This window comes from Eupeodes corollae, chromosome 1 (genome assembly GCF_945859685.1).
Source record: "Eupeodes corollae chromosome 1, idEupCoro1.1, whole genome shotgun sequence".
Classification (NCBI taxonomy): domain Eukaryota; kingdom Metazoa; phylum Arthropoda; class Insecta; order Diptera; family Syrphidae; genus Eupeodes; species Eupeodes corollae.
Window position 1 is genome coordinate 166,190,176 of NC_079147.1, and position 14,549 is coordinate 166,204,724.

The 14,549-nt window shown below is 34.8% G+C and overlaps 2 protein-coding genes across 2 annotated transcripts in view; one reads left to right on the forward strand and one right to left on the reverse strand.

The window, feature by feature from the left end:
* LOC129940350 (transforming growth factor-beta-induced protein ig-h3) overlaps positions 1-3,883 on the reverse strand; it is a 66,136-nt gene extending 62,253 nt beyond the window's left edge. Inside the window, exon 1 of the mRNA XM_056048660.1 lies at positions 3,537-3,883. Coding sequence (XP_055904635.1) covers positions 3,537-3,619 — 83 coding nt within the window. The 5' untranslated portion in view covers positions 3,620-3,883. The remainder of the gene's footprint in view (positions 1-3,536) is intronic.
* A 7,099-nt stretch (positions 3,884-10,982) lies between these two features.
* Positions 10,983-12,567, forward strand: LOC129940353 (uncharacterized). Its single transcript, XM_056048662.1, has 3 exons — positions 10,983-11,139; positions 11,204-11,291; positions 11,355-12,567. Exons 1-3 carry the CDS (start codon positions 11,092-11,094, stop codon positions 12,350-12,352), a joined length of 1,134 nt encoding a protein of 377 aa, XP_055904637.1. The 5' UTR covers positions 10,983-11,091; the 3' UTR covers positions 12,353-12,567.
* Positions 12,568-14,549: the final 1,982 nt, after the last annotated feature.

Sequence of the window (14,549 nt, forward strand, 5' to 3'; positions counted from 1 at the left end):
TAGGCACATCTGACCATTGTGTCATATCTGCAAATTTCTCGTGTAAAAACTCTCCAGTTAAAGAAAGAGCTCCTAAGAGAACCGTTTGGCAATACGAGAAAGCCAACTGGGACGGTCTCAATAATTACTTCAGGATCTTTAACTGGTCACTATGCTTCCTCGATAGTGACGTTGACGCCAGCGCTGATATGATCACAAGTTTTATTCTCCTGGGAATGAGAACTTTTATCCCGAATAGGGTTAAAAGCATCAGACCTAAGGAAAACGCATGGTTCGATGCGAGCTGTAAAGAGGTTATTAGGGTTAAGAAGGTAAGTTTCCGTTGTTTTAAAGCCAATCCAACTGAGGAAAACCGGAATAAGTTCAAGCAAGCCAGGAAGGCCTGCAACGCCCATATTCGACGGACCAAATTTTTACATGACCAAAAATTACGGCAAAAAATACTGCAATGTCCCAAAGGCAGTAAAAATTTTTGGTCATTTGTAAAAAATATGAGGAATTCTTCCTCTTCCTCGGTTCCTACGCTCGTTGTGAATGACACTCCATTTGTTAGCTCCTTAGAGAAAGCAAATCTCTTTGCTAGGCAGTTCGCCGCCAATTCAACTCTGCCAGTGAGTGTTATGACTCCGCCTGTACTTGAGCGAGTTAATGATTCTATGGGGCAAATCTTTTTTCGCACTCGTACCGTAGCGAGGGTCCTAAAAGATCTTAACATACACAAATCTGCTGGTCCGGATGGTATCCCCGCTATTGTTCTGAAGAGGTGTTCTTCATCGCTGGCAAAACCACTGCGTAAGCTTTTTCATCTGTCCTACTCCTCAGGTCTCGTTCCGAGCGGATGGAAAACCGCATTTGTCCAGCCTATTCCCAAAAAAGGCGAATCTTCCTCACCGTCTAATTATCGACCGATTGCACTTACGTCCCTTCTTTCCAAGGTCATGGAAACGCTGATTAATTATCAGCTCAAGAAATATCTTGAAGAACGGAAGCTTCTTAATGACCGACAGTATGGCTTTCGTAGCAATAGGTCCACTGGTGATCTCATGGTTCATCTCACCGAACAGTGGAACAAATCTTTACATAGTTTTGGAGAAAGTAAGATTATTGCACTTGATATTTCAAAAGGATTTGATAGGGTTTGGCATCAGGGTCTCTTATCGAAAATGCGTGCTTTCGGTTTGCATGAATCCCTCCTTCATTGGATTAGTAATTACCTTTCGAATCGTTCAATACGAGTTGTATTGGATGGATTCAAGTCTGAAAACCACAAAATAAATGCTGGTGTGCCCCAGGGCTCTGTTCTATCCCCAACACTCTTTCTCATTTTTATTAATGATCTCCTGTCTGCAACATCTAATCCAATACATTGTTTCGCTGACGATAGTACTCTTAGCTTTTCATATTCGTTTTCATATTCACACTCCTCTTCTTCGGATGTGGAACTGCAACGACAAAATATGATAAGCTCATTAAATTCCGACCTAAACAGCATTGTACAATGGGGAATAAGAAACCGCGTGGAATTTAATGCTTCGAAAACGCAATGCTGTCTTGTATCGTTAAAGCGAAATATACCTCCCCTGCCATTATCCATAAATGGCACTTGCATCGAGGAAACTGAACATCTCGATATTCTCGGTATGTGTATCACCAACCACCTTTTGTGGAACGATCACATACGCGATGTCGCCAAAAATGCCGCAAGATGTTTGGGTTTTCTAAGGCGATGCAAGAAGTTTTTCTCCCCCTCTGATCTGGCTGTTATTTACAAGACTTATATACGTCCAAAGCTTGAGTATAACTCCCATATCTGGGCTGGTGCTTCTGCAACTTACTTAAGCCTCTTGGACAGTATTGAACGTAGAGCATTTAGACTGATTGGTGATATTACCATCATAAGATCATTTACGTCACTTGAACATCGTCGAAATGTTTCTTGTCTCACCCTCTTTTACCGTTATTTTAATGGTTTATGCTCTAGAGAAATAGCCAGCTGCATTCCTCCCCTTAAACAGTTCAACCGTAATACTCGCGCTTCTAGGAATGCTCATCAATATACACTCGAGCCCAACTTCGGTCGTACTGTCAAGTACAGAGATTCGTTCTTTAGCCGTACTATGCGAATGTGGAATGCCTTGCCACACTCTGTCTTTCCCAGCTATTGCAATATTCAGGAATTCAAAACCAATGTGCACCGACATCTCCTTTCAAACCCTCTCTCCCTTTCCTAGTGCTCACACTGTGTATTCATAATAAGGGTAATATATCCCTTTGAGTGTGCGCTTATTATAAAAAAAAAAAAAAATATAGAGTGCCCGTATGGGGCCAGTAATTTAGTTGTAAGTTATGGTTTATTATGCTAGTTTTGTATATTTTTGCCTAGCCTTAAGACAGTTTTAAGAATTAACTAATAAAAATTAATTAAAATTTAAAAAAAGTGCGTAGGACTGTCATGCCACAGGTCTTGGGTTTAAAGCCTGCCTTATCCATCAAAAGTTTTTTTTTCACGGGTACTCTCTCTTGCAAGTCCTCCAAGAGTGATTCTTATCACGAAAAGTAGTTTTAAATCAGCCATTCGGATTTGGCTTAACAAATTAGGTCTCCTCCAATACTGAAAATATTACTAGCACTGAGGAATGGTTGAGAGTTGTTAGTCATCAGGCCCTAGTATATAGACCTATATAATTTAATTTTGCTATGAATTGAAGAAAGAACTTATTATTATAAAACAAGTCAACACAAGCATCATTGAAATACAACAAAATAATGGTAATTGATAGTGTCACCTTTAAAGTTTTCAAGCCTTATTCTTTCTTATTAACACTTATCGCGCAAGAAAAATATAAAAGTTTGAAAAACAACTAACAATCACTTTAAGTTTTCGAACATTCTACAAGTCTGCGCACTCAGCTTTCTTTTTGCATTTTTAAATTAAACTTTGAGTTGATTTTTATAATTTTAATAATATCTGTACACTGTTCGCAGATAATGCAGTGAATGCAATATTTGAAGGAAAATGAAAATTAATTAAACAAAAAGAATAATAATTTAAGAATGTTAAATTACCGCCCGCTACCAGTTAGATCCACTTAAATCCAAGCTCATTGAGATGCATTTCCTGTCTGCATTTTATCGCATTCAACAGATATGTACCACAACATTAAATATTGTTTTCCTTATTCCTTAACATTTTATATTGCTTTTAAGACCAATACGAAGAACAATGACCGTTAGGTAGGTTTTTAGGTCAACACAGTCGTTAAAAAAAAAATGTTGGGCTTCTTCAACTCAAACTTAACACGGTCAAATAATTAAAACTATCTTTTCACACTTTTCACCGTTAATACCGCTATGTACCTAATAGATTACCATAATTAAATACAAGAACCAATCTTTCACAAAAACAACAACAAAATGAGGAAACGAAAGTCAAAAATAAGTTCAAGACATTCTCTTTGGAATGAAGAAAAAGATGTATGTACATATATCTTCAACAGAACTCCGACTAAAAAAGATAAGTAAAAAAAAAGACTTACTCAAAAAATGGAACCGAACTGACGTATCCTCCAGCACAGATCAGTACCACAATTGTTGCCCACAAGAATACCAACTGCCCCATTATTCAAATTATTCTCTATTTCAACAATAAATTAATTTTTCTTCCCAGAACTTCACAGAACTATTCAAAAATTAAATTAAAACGTATGTCAATATTTGGTTTATACTTTTTTGCACTTTGTCTTCACAATATTATATACAAAGATGAAAATATTAATTGGAGTTCACTTTGATTTGATTGCACTTCTTATGTTCAGTGATCACTGATCACGCTTCTCTTTTCTATTTGTTGATCGGCCGAGTTATAAAATCGTACTGAATTCGTATAGAACTTCCCGTCGTGCATTTATAACAAATGCCGACGTTTCTGGAAGAAGATCATTTGTGATTGTTTTTGGAATTCTGCTTTGTGCCTTGCCTACCTACAAGCTACAACTACAATGGCTGTTTAACTTGAATCATTTTCTAAAGGGACAAGTATTGGTTTTGGTTATGATTTTTTCAAAAGATTATTAAATTTATTAAAATGTTTCAATTTATTAACTTTCCATAGGAAGTTATTGTTCTTGAATTGAAAATTTTGACATTTCTCGACGGTTTATGTTCCCTAAAATCTGAGTAAAAGATTTTTAGAGAAATTTATGTGCGCGCGTTTTTCTTTCGTCTATATCTCAAAAACCAGTAAAGATATTAACTTTTGTTGTACAGATCGATGGCAACTGAGGACTCAAACCCTATGAGACTCATACCAAAACTTAGGTGGAACCAAAAAAATAGAGTTCCATACCAACTAATTAACACTTCCCTCCAAAGTTATCAGCAATATAACCTGAGTCAGTTAGAAGAGGTCATTTTTTGATCTAGATGGTAAAAAGGCCAGAAAATTATCATTTAGATGGTTAAGAGCTTATCGTCGCTCAAGCCATGAGCACTTTTAAAGACATAATTTTCAAGCAATTACCTATTACAAGACTTTGTGTTTCCAAAAGAAAACAAAATTCTTTGAGAGAGAAGCTAGACGGTTATCAAATTGTATACACTTGAAGGACTTTTGGAAGTTGGTGAACAATTTGAATGGCAAAACCTTCAAAATCCATCCCAAGTTGATGCCCTTGCTTTTGGCAGACCATTTTAAAAATTTGCTAAACCCAATTCATGAAGGATACAACTTTCATTTTGCACATCCAGGTATGAACAAAATAAAGGATTTAAAGGGTTCCAATGGGATACCAGCGGAATTTTGTAAGTATGGAACTGTTGAGCTAATAAGTAAGCGTACTGCAGTTTATAACGAGCTGTTGGAAACAGATATGATTCCTCAAGAATTTAGGGCAAAGGAAACTGGTCTGAGATGTCGAACTATCGAGGAATCAAAATCAAATCAAATGGGGTGGCGCAACAGTCCGTTGTGAACCAGGGCCTAGTGACTTACAACTCTCAACCATTCCTGTGTGCGAGTACTGTTGTCAGGAATGGAAGGGACCTACATTTTATTTTAATACCGAATCTGAACGGCTAGTTTGAGAAAGCACTTTTTCATGACAAGAATTACTCTTGAAGGATTTGTCAATTCCTCGCAAGAGGCAGTACCCGAGAAAATTATTTTTTTTTTTAAATTAAGGTGTCGCAGGCAGGGATTGAACCCAAGACCCCTTGCATGACAGTCCAACGCACTAACCATCATGCCACGGGTACTACACTATCGAGGAATAACCTTTTTAAATTCGTGTTATAAAATATTCACAGCTGTTCTGCAAACACGGGTCAGTAAATGGATTGAAGAAAGTAAGCTGTTAAAAGAATCTAGGCAGGTTTTAAATCTGGTTACACAACAATCGTGATATCTTTGTTCTGGAAAGCATTGCGGATTCATTTATAAGAAGAAGGAAGAAGTTATACGCGTTTTTCGTGGATTTTAAGTCTGCATTTGACACGGTGAATAGGAAAGCTCTTTTCTATAAGGTCTTTGGTATGGGAGTGTCGTTAAAATTTGGAAGAGTCCTGCAAAGCCTGTATATGGGTACTAATGCAGCAGTATAGAGTGGTACAGAAAGGTCGGATTGGTTAAGAACTGAATCAGGCGTTAGACAAGGTTGTACGATGAGTCCAAGCCTATTCGCTCTATTTATCTAAGACTTAGTCGATTTCTTACCTGCTAGTATCGAACACGTGGGAGAATTAATTACAGTACTCTTGTTTGCGGATGATATTGTTGTTCTCGCGTCATCTCCAGAATCACTACAGCTTATGATAAACCGGATTTTTGAGTACTGTTAAATATGGAACCTAATAGTAAACATGGAAAACTCCAATATTATGATTTTCAAGAACAGATGAGGTAGAAACTGCCTTAATGAAAAATGGAACAACAATCGTGAAAATATGGAGATTGTCAAAGAGTTCAAATACCTTGGAGTGATTTTGACAAAAAATTTAGATATGGAAACGCTCTGAGAGAAAAGCTTAGAAGTGCAAAAGCCGCCATCAGCGCATCTTGGAGTAGGTGTTTGTCGAACAAAAGTATCGCACACTTTAAACTATTCGAGAGAGGTCGGGATGGTCGTGGACCTTAACATAGATAACTTTGATTTCAATCTATGGAAAGAATCACTATACCACCTAATTGCAAAAGTGGATGATATGTTTTGGGAAAAATTCCTAAATGATGCAAGTGGACAGTCAACTCAATCACAATTTCGAGGCGAATAACTATTTCCGGGATGAATACAGCGTAGATAAGATTTCGATGATGGTAAAACTGCGTAGTGAACTCATACCAATTAACTTCATTCCACATAGGGAGGATTTACCAATATTATGGTCCTTCCTTATGTAATCTACAACTGAGAAAAGATGTATTTCACTTCCTGGGTAAATGTCCAATTCTTAAAGACATCAGGAGAAATGTTCTTGGAACGGGTTTTTTGAACGAAAATGAAATTGTATCATTGTTGAACAAAGTCGACCTTAAAAAACTGTATATGTATGTACTGCAAACTGGCTCTAAGTTATAGATAATATTTAATTTCAATAGTAAACTATTCAAACAAAAAAAATTAAATCATGTACCTAATTCGTTTATTTATAAATTATATTTCATACAAAATAAGTTTCCAATTTATGTTTTGTCAACTATGCCATGCTTTTTTTAATTTTTGTAAACAATGCAAATTATTAAAGACGAGCAATAAAAATCTATCTAATCTGATCTAATCTACAGATAATGACTCATAAAGGACTCTTAAAAAAATTTAGTGGATAGTTTTCTAATAATAGAAATGTAAAAAGAGACTGGAATGCGAGCCACCCTGATAACTTCCCATAATGTCTGTCGATTTGTCTGCTTAAGGCTTTAACAAAATATTCATAACAATATTTTGTGTGAGATAAATAATTTGAATTCAATATCTTCAACCGTTCTCCTAATTCCTGAGTCAAAAACCAACAAAAAACCGTTTTGTTGGTTTTACTTTTTTTCATAAAAGTTGTCAATTGTTGTTGTCAATTGTTATTAAGAAATTAACTAAAAATTTCCAACAACATTTTGCATATGGCGAAGTAGTTTGATTTCGAAATCTATATTTGCTAACGAGGTTTTTAGTCGAAAACCATTTTTTACCAATTTTAGTAGCAGTACAATTACTAATTGGATTTTTCTAAGAAAATTTAGCACATGGTTGATTCATGAGATATCAAAAATAGAATGTCTATTTTAACCAATGTTGGGTACCATTTTTTGTAGATTTTATTTTGTATGCGAAAAGTGACTTGGATTTATGAATTTTTTTAAGTTTTAATTTTTAAGTAAAAAATTCCATCGTAACCGAAAACTTTTACGAATTCCGAAAAACTTTATTACGAAATCTGCTCGTAATGAAAAATTGTAAGATATTTTTTACTACGGGGCAATATATTTTGGAAAAAATATGATTTTGACAATATATAAGCTATGATTTACGAAGCAGCTCAATACAAATATGTTACTTATATATAAAAGAACATGCAATCTACCGACTAACTTAAGAATTGAATTTATTATTATTATTATTATTATTATTATTATTATTATTATTATTATTATTATTATTATTATTATTAAATCATAAGTCACTAACTAGCTTATGACTTATATGTTTCCTAATTCAGAAGTTATTTTCTTTATTATGAATACAATTTCTATGTTAAAAAGGCCATTTACCAACTTATGACTTAATGATATTGTAATTCAAAAATTTTCAACCCTGACTCAAATTAAGAGCAACTCTGTAAAACACATTCAGTCCTTATGTTTTCCGATAAATTACTAAAACATCTTTCAAGACCATGATGATCTTCATCGCACTCAGTGTAGTTTTAAGATCGGATAATGACGAAAAACCATAAATAAATCTACCTACTGGAGAAGTATAATTTGATGTCAACTGCGTTCTCGATAATTCAGCTTGAACAACAACAACATAAGAAAAACTAGATAGAAAACTGAAAACAAACAAAATACTTCACAAAAAAAATTAAAAAATAGCTAACAAATTAAATTGATAAACACGAAATACTTTTTATTGATAATGCTTTTAGGACCGCATCATTATCACAAATGGCTACTCTATGGCTGCCGTTTGGCAAAACATTTAAAAACTCAACAAGTCGCATGTATCAACTTGAACTTTTGGTTCAAGGCCCGATTGAAGCTAGCATTTTAAGATCTATTTACAAAAGCTCATATCATTAGAAAAAATGTACATAATGTTTTATTTTAGGGACAAAAGTTCTTAAATGTTTTGAGTGGGTGAACATTTTATTATTTTCATATTTAAAACCTTGATTGGAAATTTACTTATTTATTTTATGATTTTTTTTACATTGATTCAGGTGACATAAGGGACTTGAAAGTAAGGCACGATTCTAGGATCTGAGTGGCCAGCTGCCAAAAATATTTGCCTTCCAAGTAAGGCAACTTTATTGGAAAGTTAGTCAAGAAAAATCTCCCTAACTATCAAGTCAAGTCAACTTATGTCAAAATGACAATTGATCATGTTTTTTCATTCAACTAAAAGCTAAACTTTATTACTCAATGATTTATTTATTGTCTGCACAAATTCATTTAATGCTTTCTGTAAAAAGGTTCCTTGTAGATTTGGAAAAGAAATAAGTAATATTTCTTAACAATACAAAATACAAATCGTGATGGACTTGTAGCTTGCCTGAGAAGTGTTTTTTGTAGGCAATAATGATTTTGGTAGTTTTTGTACTATAAAATTGTTGTAGAGGTTTGTGAAGTAAAGTTCTGAATTTAAAATTTATGACACTTGAAAAAGTAACTAGTTGCCTTGGTCAAATTGTACGTTTAAACAATGAAGTTGACTGCAAATGAAGTCCCTTATGTTGTCTGAACCTGCCTATTTCCACACATTTCAAGACAGTGTCAAACTAAATTTTCTTCTCACTTGAATCACTAAACTGTACGTAAATGACATAATCCCATCGCGTCATTTTTCCCATTTTTATCTCTATTTTATATTTTTCTCTTAAAGTGGTATTAGATTTATTTTTGTATCTATATGTAAAATGATCCACAAGCATCATCGATCTCAGAAACTTATTCTGTGACTGTTTATTTGCATTTCTTAAATGACGATTCCACTTAAATACCTTTAAATAAAATGATGTAATCAAAAATAAAGATATTCGTTGCGATATTTCGTTCTTCTTTAAGACATATTAAATAATTTGTCAACCTATTTGTATCCTTAAAATAAAATAATAATTAATACATTTCAAGTTCTTCAACTATTCTGTTTATTCTATTTCATGCTGTCAAAACTCTTTAACCGAGCTAAAGCCACATGACTGGCTTGTCACTGTGATTCTTATACCTTAGTAAATATATGAAGGCACTAAGGAAATCTGAGCAATCTTTCTGGTGGTCCTTCATTTTTCCGTATCTGCCTCAATACTCGCCAATATGCTAGTAATTGGTCATTTCAAGAACATCACCTTGTCAAAACCCTTTTATGATATCGAAAGGTTCTGTTAAGGTGTATTCAACTTTTTGGAGCAGCGCGATTGGTTTGGTCATCCTTCACAGACGGACAAGTTTGGCAGGGATGCCAAAACTAGATATGTCTCTATACAGCTAGTACATGTGACAGCATGTGGCATTGAAATCGATGAAAATATGGTGGGTGTCGATTCGATGTTCTTGGGTTTTTTCCAGGATCTGCTGTAATGTGAGTATTTGATCGATTGAAGGCTTTCCTGGTCTAAGACCACACTGATAAGGACCTATTACGTTGTTGACAATGGGCTTTAGACGTTCACATATTACGGCAGAGAAGATTTTGTAAGCGATGTTAAGGAGACTGATTCCTCTGTAATTGGTGCAGTTTAAAGGTTTCTTTTTCCAGTATCGGGCAAACAATACTGATTATCGAAAATGCTTTCTTCCGACCATATCTTACAAATTATCTCCAGCAGCTTTGAAGAGTTCGGCATTCAAGCATTCAAGCGGCTTTATTAGACTTCAGCTTAGATATAAAAATCTATACTTCGTCTTAGTCGGGAAGACGGAATTGTTGGCTTTCGTTGTCTATATTGAATGAATCATCTGCCTGATAGCGGAATTATACAGTCTGCAGAAGTGGTCCTTCCACTATGATGAAGAAGAATTTAGCGATCTCTTGCGATTGAAGCACCGGTGTACTGACCTGACACCCGGTCTGGCATTCCGCCCCATACGACTTGCCAAATCATACTCACATTACTTCTGAAAAAGTTCTCGAGTGAAAACATCAGAGTGAGTGACGTTTGAGCTTGAAGCTTTTATTGAAACAACTTTCCACGCACTGCACTCCACAAATATTCACGTGCAACTGAATAGTAAATGTGCGCACGCATCCACATACACATCACGATCACACTTATCGACACATCGACACAGAAAAATTAAAATATTGTGTTTTTTTATTGGCCCGTGTCTAACACTGAAAATCGGTGTATGCTCCAGCCCACACACAGCACACATTTCTGCACACCGACACAAGTGTGTCTATTGGCCGCTTTAGGAACTTGAACTTGATGTTTAAAAAATTACAACTATTATAAACAAAATCTGTTGGATTCTCAAATTAAAGTTGTTCCATAAGCCATAACTATAACATAACTAAAAGTAATATGAACCTGCTTTGATTAAAAGATTTTTTTATGTTTTTCTGTAGTTCAATAACTCATGGCACATCTTATTTCTATGAACATTATTGTTTTTCCATAAACTTTTACCTCAACTAACACAATTTAAAAAAAAAATCATAAACAATAGTTTGGGAAGGAAATAAGATGGTCAAATTTCCACTTATGCAGATATTTAAAACCACTGTAGTACACAAACAATTAAAACCACCTATTTCCCTAAAACTTAGTATTTTTTGTTTTTATTTAAGGAAAGCTAACAAATTCTTTTAAGTCAAATTTTTTTCATTTAAATCTAACGTTCATAGCATATTCTTGAGAATAAAATTATTCGATTAATATTCAGGCATGGCCACTACTGTTAACAAAATTGCTCGTGGAAATTTAAATTTTAAAGTAAGCACTTCCAGTTTTTCGTTTCAATCATGCAATGGATTATTTAATATCTTTCTAATTGCAGCCATGGATTGCAGCCAAAAATACAACTGAAATTGTTAACAGTTATGTACAGCAGTTGTATAGAAAAAGTCCGGACAATTTTAAAAATGGTATTAAAAAAATATTAAAACAATTTTCAAAAACTAACTAGAAACCAACTTCATCATTTAAAGATTTATATAAACCCCGAGTTGTGGCAGGAAAATCAGAAAATCGAGTTCCTTTTCAAAAAGTTATACTTGAAAAAATTAACATACCCATTATATCTAATAAACCCAGTTCAAAACTTCGTTCTAATGGCTATCGTTCACCAGCTATTACAAGAAAAAATAGTTTTGTCAATTCAACTAAGAAGCTTCTCAAAACCCCAAATTTCAAAATCTACCCTAAGCGCAGATACGCTTCCAGTGTTTCCAGTTCGAAGTCAAATGATATTCGGAATAAATTAAATATCCAAGAAGAATACCGACGGAAGATTTACAAGCCCGTCCAGAGCTCTCAGAGGATAAGAGAAATTGAATCCTTGATCCCAAAAACAAATTACTATGGACAATATGCTAAGAAAATTGATGATTCGCCAACAATTTGTACAGATTTGATGTCAGTCGACGATGTATTAAAGAAAAAAATTTGTCCAATAAAAAAAAAAGTTCCTAGTGGGGAACTTGAAACGCCAAAAGAAGATTCATGGAATTTGTCTTTCAAGGGATGGAATAATCCTTCAATTGAACATTATAACAAACTTATGACCATACCCATTATAAGAAAGCCTGAGAATGGCAAAAATGAAAACTATGTGTCAGGACTTTCACCCTTCCGTCTATTGCCTATTAAGGCAAAAATACCTAATTTTGGAATACCTCCGAAAAAACAAAACCCAAGATTACAATCACCAGGTTCGAGCTACTCCAAACGATTTAATTTGAACCCAGCTGTAACTTCAACAAAAACTAGACGAACTGAAAAGGATCAATGTTTAGATTTTGACAATCTTGGAGGAGTAAGTTCAAGATTCAATAATTTAAAGATTGCTTCTAAAGGAAAATCAGAACAAAAATATCAAAAATCTAGTGATCTTAAAAATGATTTGGATTTTGTGTGTCTTAGCCGTGCTGAGCAAAGTATACGTCAAAGGAATCAAAGGGGATTTCTAGGAAATTTTAGACTTTGAAAATTCAATTTAAATAATTAATTTGCTGTAGTTAAAAAAATGGTACATCAGCGGGAACATTTATGTACATACAAATAATGTTTATACATTTAAATAGTATTATTGTTATGGTACGGTAAAATTAAATATTTTGATTTTTTGTATTTTTTGATTGATGTATTTAAATAAAAAAATAATAAATTTGGTGGCGCAACAGTTTCAGATTTAGGATCTAATAGTTTAATAGTTTTTTTTAGTTGATCAAATATTCACATTACGGCAGATCCTGGAAAAAACTCAAAAACACCAAATCGACACCCACCATCTTTTCATCCATTTCAAGGCCGCATATGACAGCATATACAGGGACGAGCTGTATTATGCCAAGTCTAGTTTTGGCATCCCTGCCAAACTCCTCCGTTTGTGCAGGATGACCATGGAGAATTCACGCTGCTCCATAAAGGTTGGAAACATCTTAACAGAACCTTTCGACGTCAAAAAAGGTTTTCGACAAGGTGATGCGCTGTCATGTGATTTTTTTAACATCGTGCTTGAAAGAATAGTGCAGAGCTCACACGTCAATTCTAGAGGCACTATCTTTCAAAAGCTGTCCAATTACTGGCATATGCTGATGACATTGACATAATCGGAAAGCGTGACGTCAATGGGGCTTTTGTGAGTATTGAAGCAGAGGCTGCAAAAATGGGTTTAACGGTTAATGAGGGCAAAATAAAGTACATGCTGTCGTCAAGAATGGACATACAACACCGACGTCTTGGTTAAAACGTCACCATCGACAGACGTAACTTTGAGGCAGTCATGGTCTTCGTCTACCTCCGCTGTAAAAGCAGAAAACAACACCAGCGCTTAAACCAAACGCAGAATAAATCTTGTTAACCGCAGTTTCTTTGGACTAAGAAAGCAATTGAGTGGTAAAGTCCTCTCTCGAGGGACCAAAGTGTTGCTATATAAGACCCTTATCATCCCCGTCCTGCTAAACGGTGCAGAAGCATGGACTATGACAAAAGCGGATGAAAGCACCTTGGGTCGCTTCGAGAAAAAAGTTCTTCGTGTGATCTACGGTCCCGTATGCATCGAAGGGGAGTGGAAGAGAAGATGGAACGACGAGCTGTACGGGCTGTACAGCGACGTAGACTTAGCCAGAAGGGTAAAAGTCCAACAACTAAGATAGCTGGGTCACGTAGAGCGCATGGAAACCAATCCTTCGGCCTGGAAAGTCTCGAATCCACACCCACAGGACAGCGCAGTAGAGGAAGTCCGCGGATCAGGTGGTGCGCACAAGTGGAAGGTGACCTCACCCAACTTGGATGGCGAAATTGGACACATCTAGCTAGGGGCCGAGCTATATGGAGAAGTTTGTTGGGTGAGGCCCTAGTTCACACAGGACTCTAGCGCCACCTTTAGTAAGTAAGTAAGTAACTAAGCAAATTGAAGTAAAAAAGTTTCGGTGTAGTTTAGTTTTGTTACAAAATGAAAATAAAAACTCAAAAAAAGAAATGAATTCGGTTACGAAGAAAATTAAGAGATGAATGGGACGTCCTATCTATTCTAACCCATAAGCAGTAAGCATTTTTTTGTATGCAAAACATTAGTAATATCTCTTAATTGTTGTTAAATATTACAAATTGTACTTAGTTTTGGAATTGCAAAAGAGGACTTTATGATATTATAAACAATAAATTTGACAGGCGGTTGTCGTTCTACATACATAATGTATATACCTTCAATATTAAAATTTGCAGTAACTATTGAAACTTTGAGGCGGCGATTTTAGTATCGCTCTTGCACAATGCACTAATCCAAATGAGTTTTGGAAACAAAAAATGTTTGAAGCCAAGTTATGTTCCCCGTGAATAAAATGAAGTCTTCACTTCCTTCCCTTGGGAAAAATTGGGTTTATTAATGCACCTAATTTACAAAAATATCGGGCATTGAACAAACATTTTGATATTATAATTTTATCTTCAGCGGCAACAAATTAAAACACAAAAAGTGACAATAACAATAAACATCACATTACATTTGCAAATTTTCAAAATTTCCCATAGACATAGAGAAAAACCAAGTTTAATAACATTTTCAAGTTAATGAACAAGCATTATCATTCGTTGAGTTCATTTTGACATTTCAGTCATACTATAATATACCGAACTTATACTGAAAACGATTGAACAAGACAATAGTGATAAAGTTACGT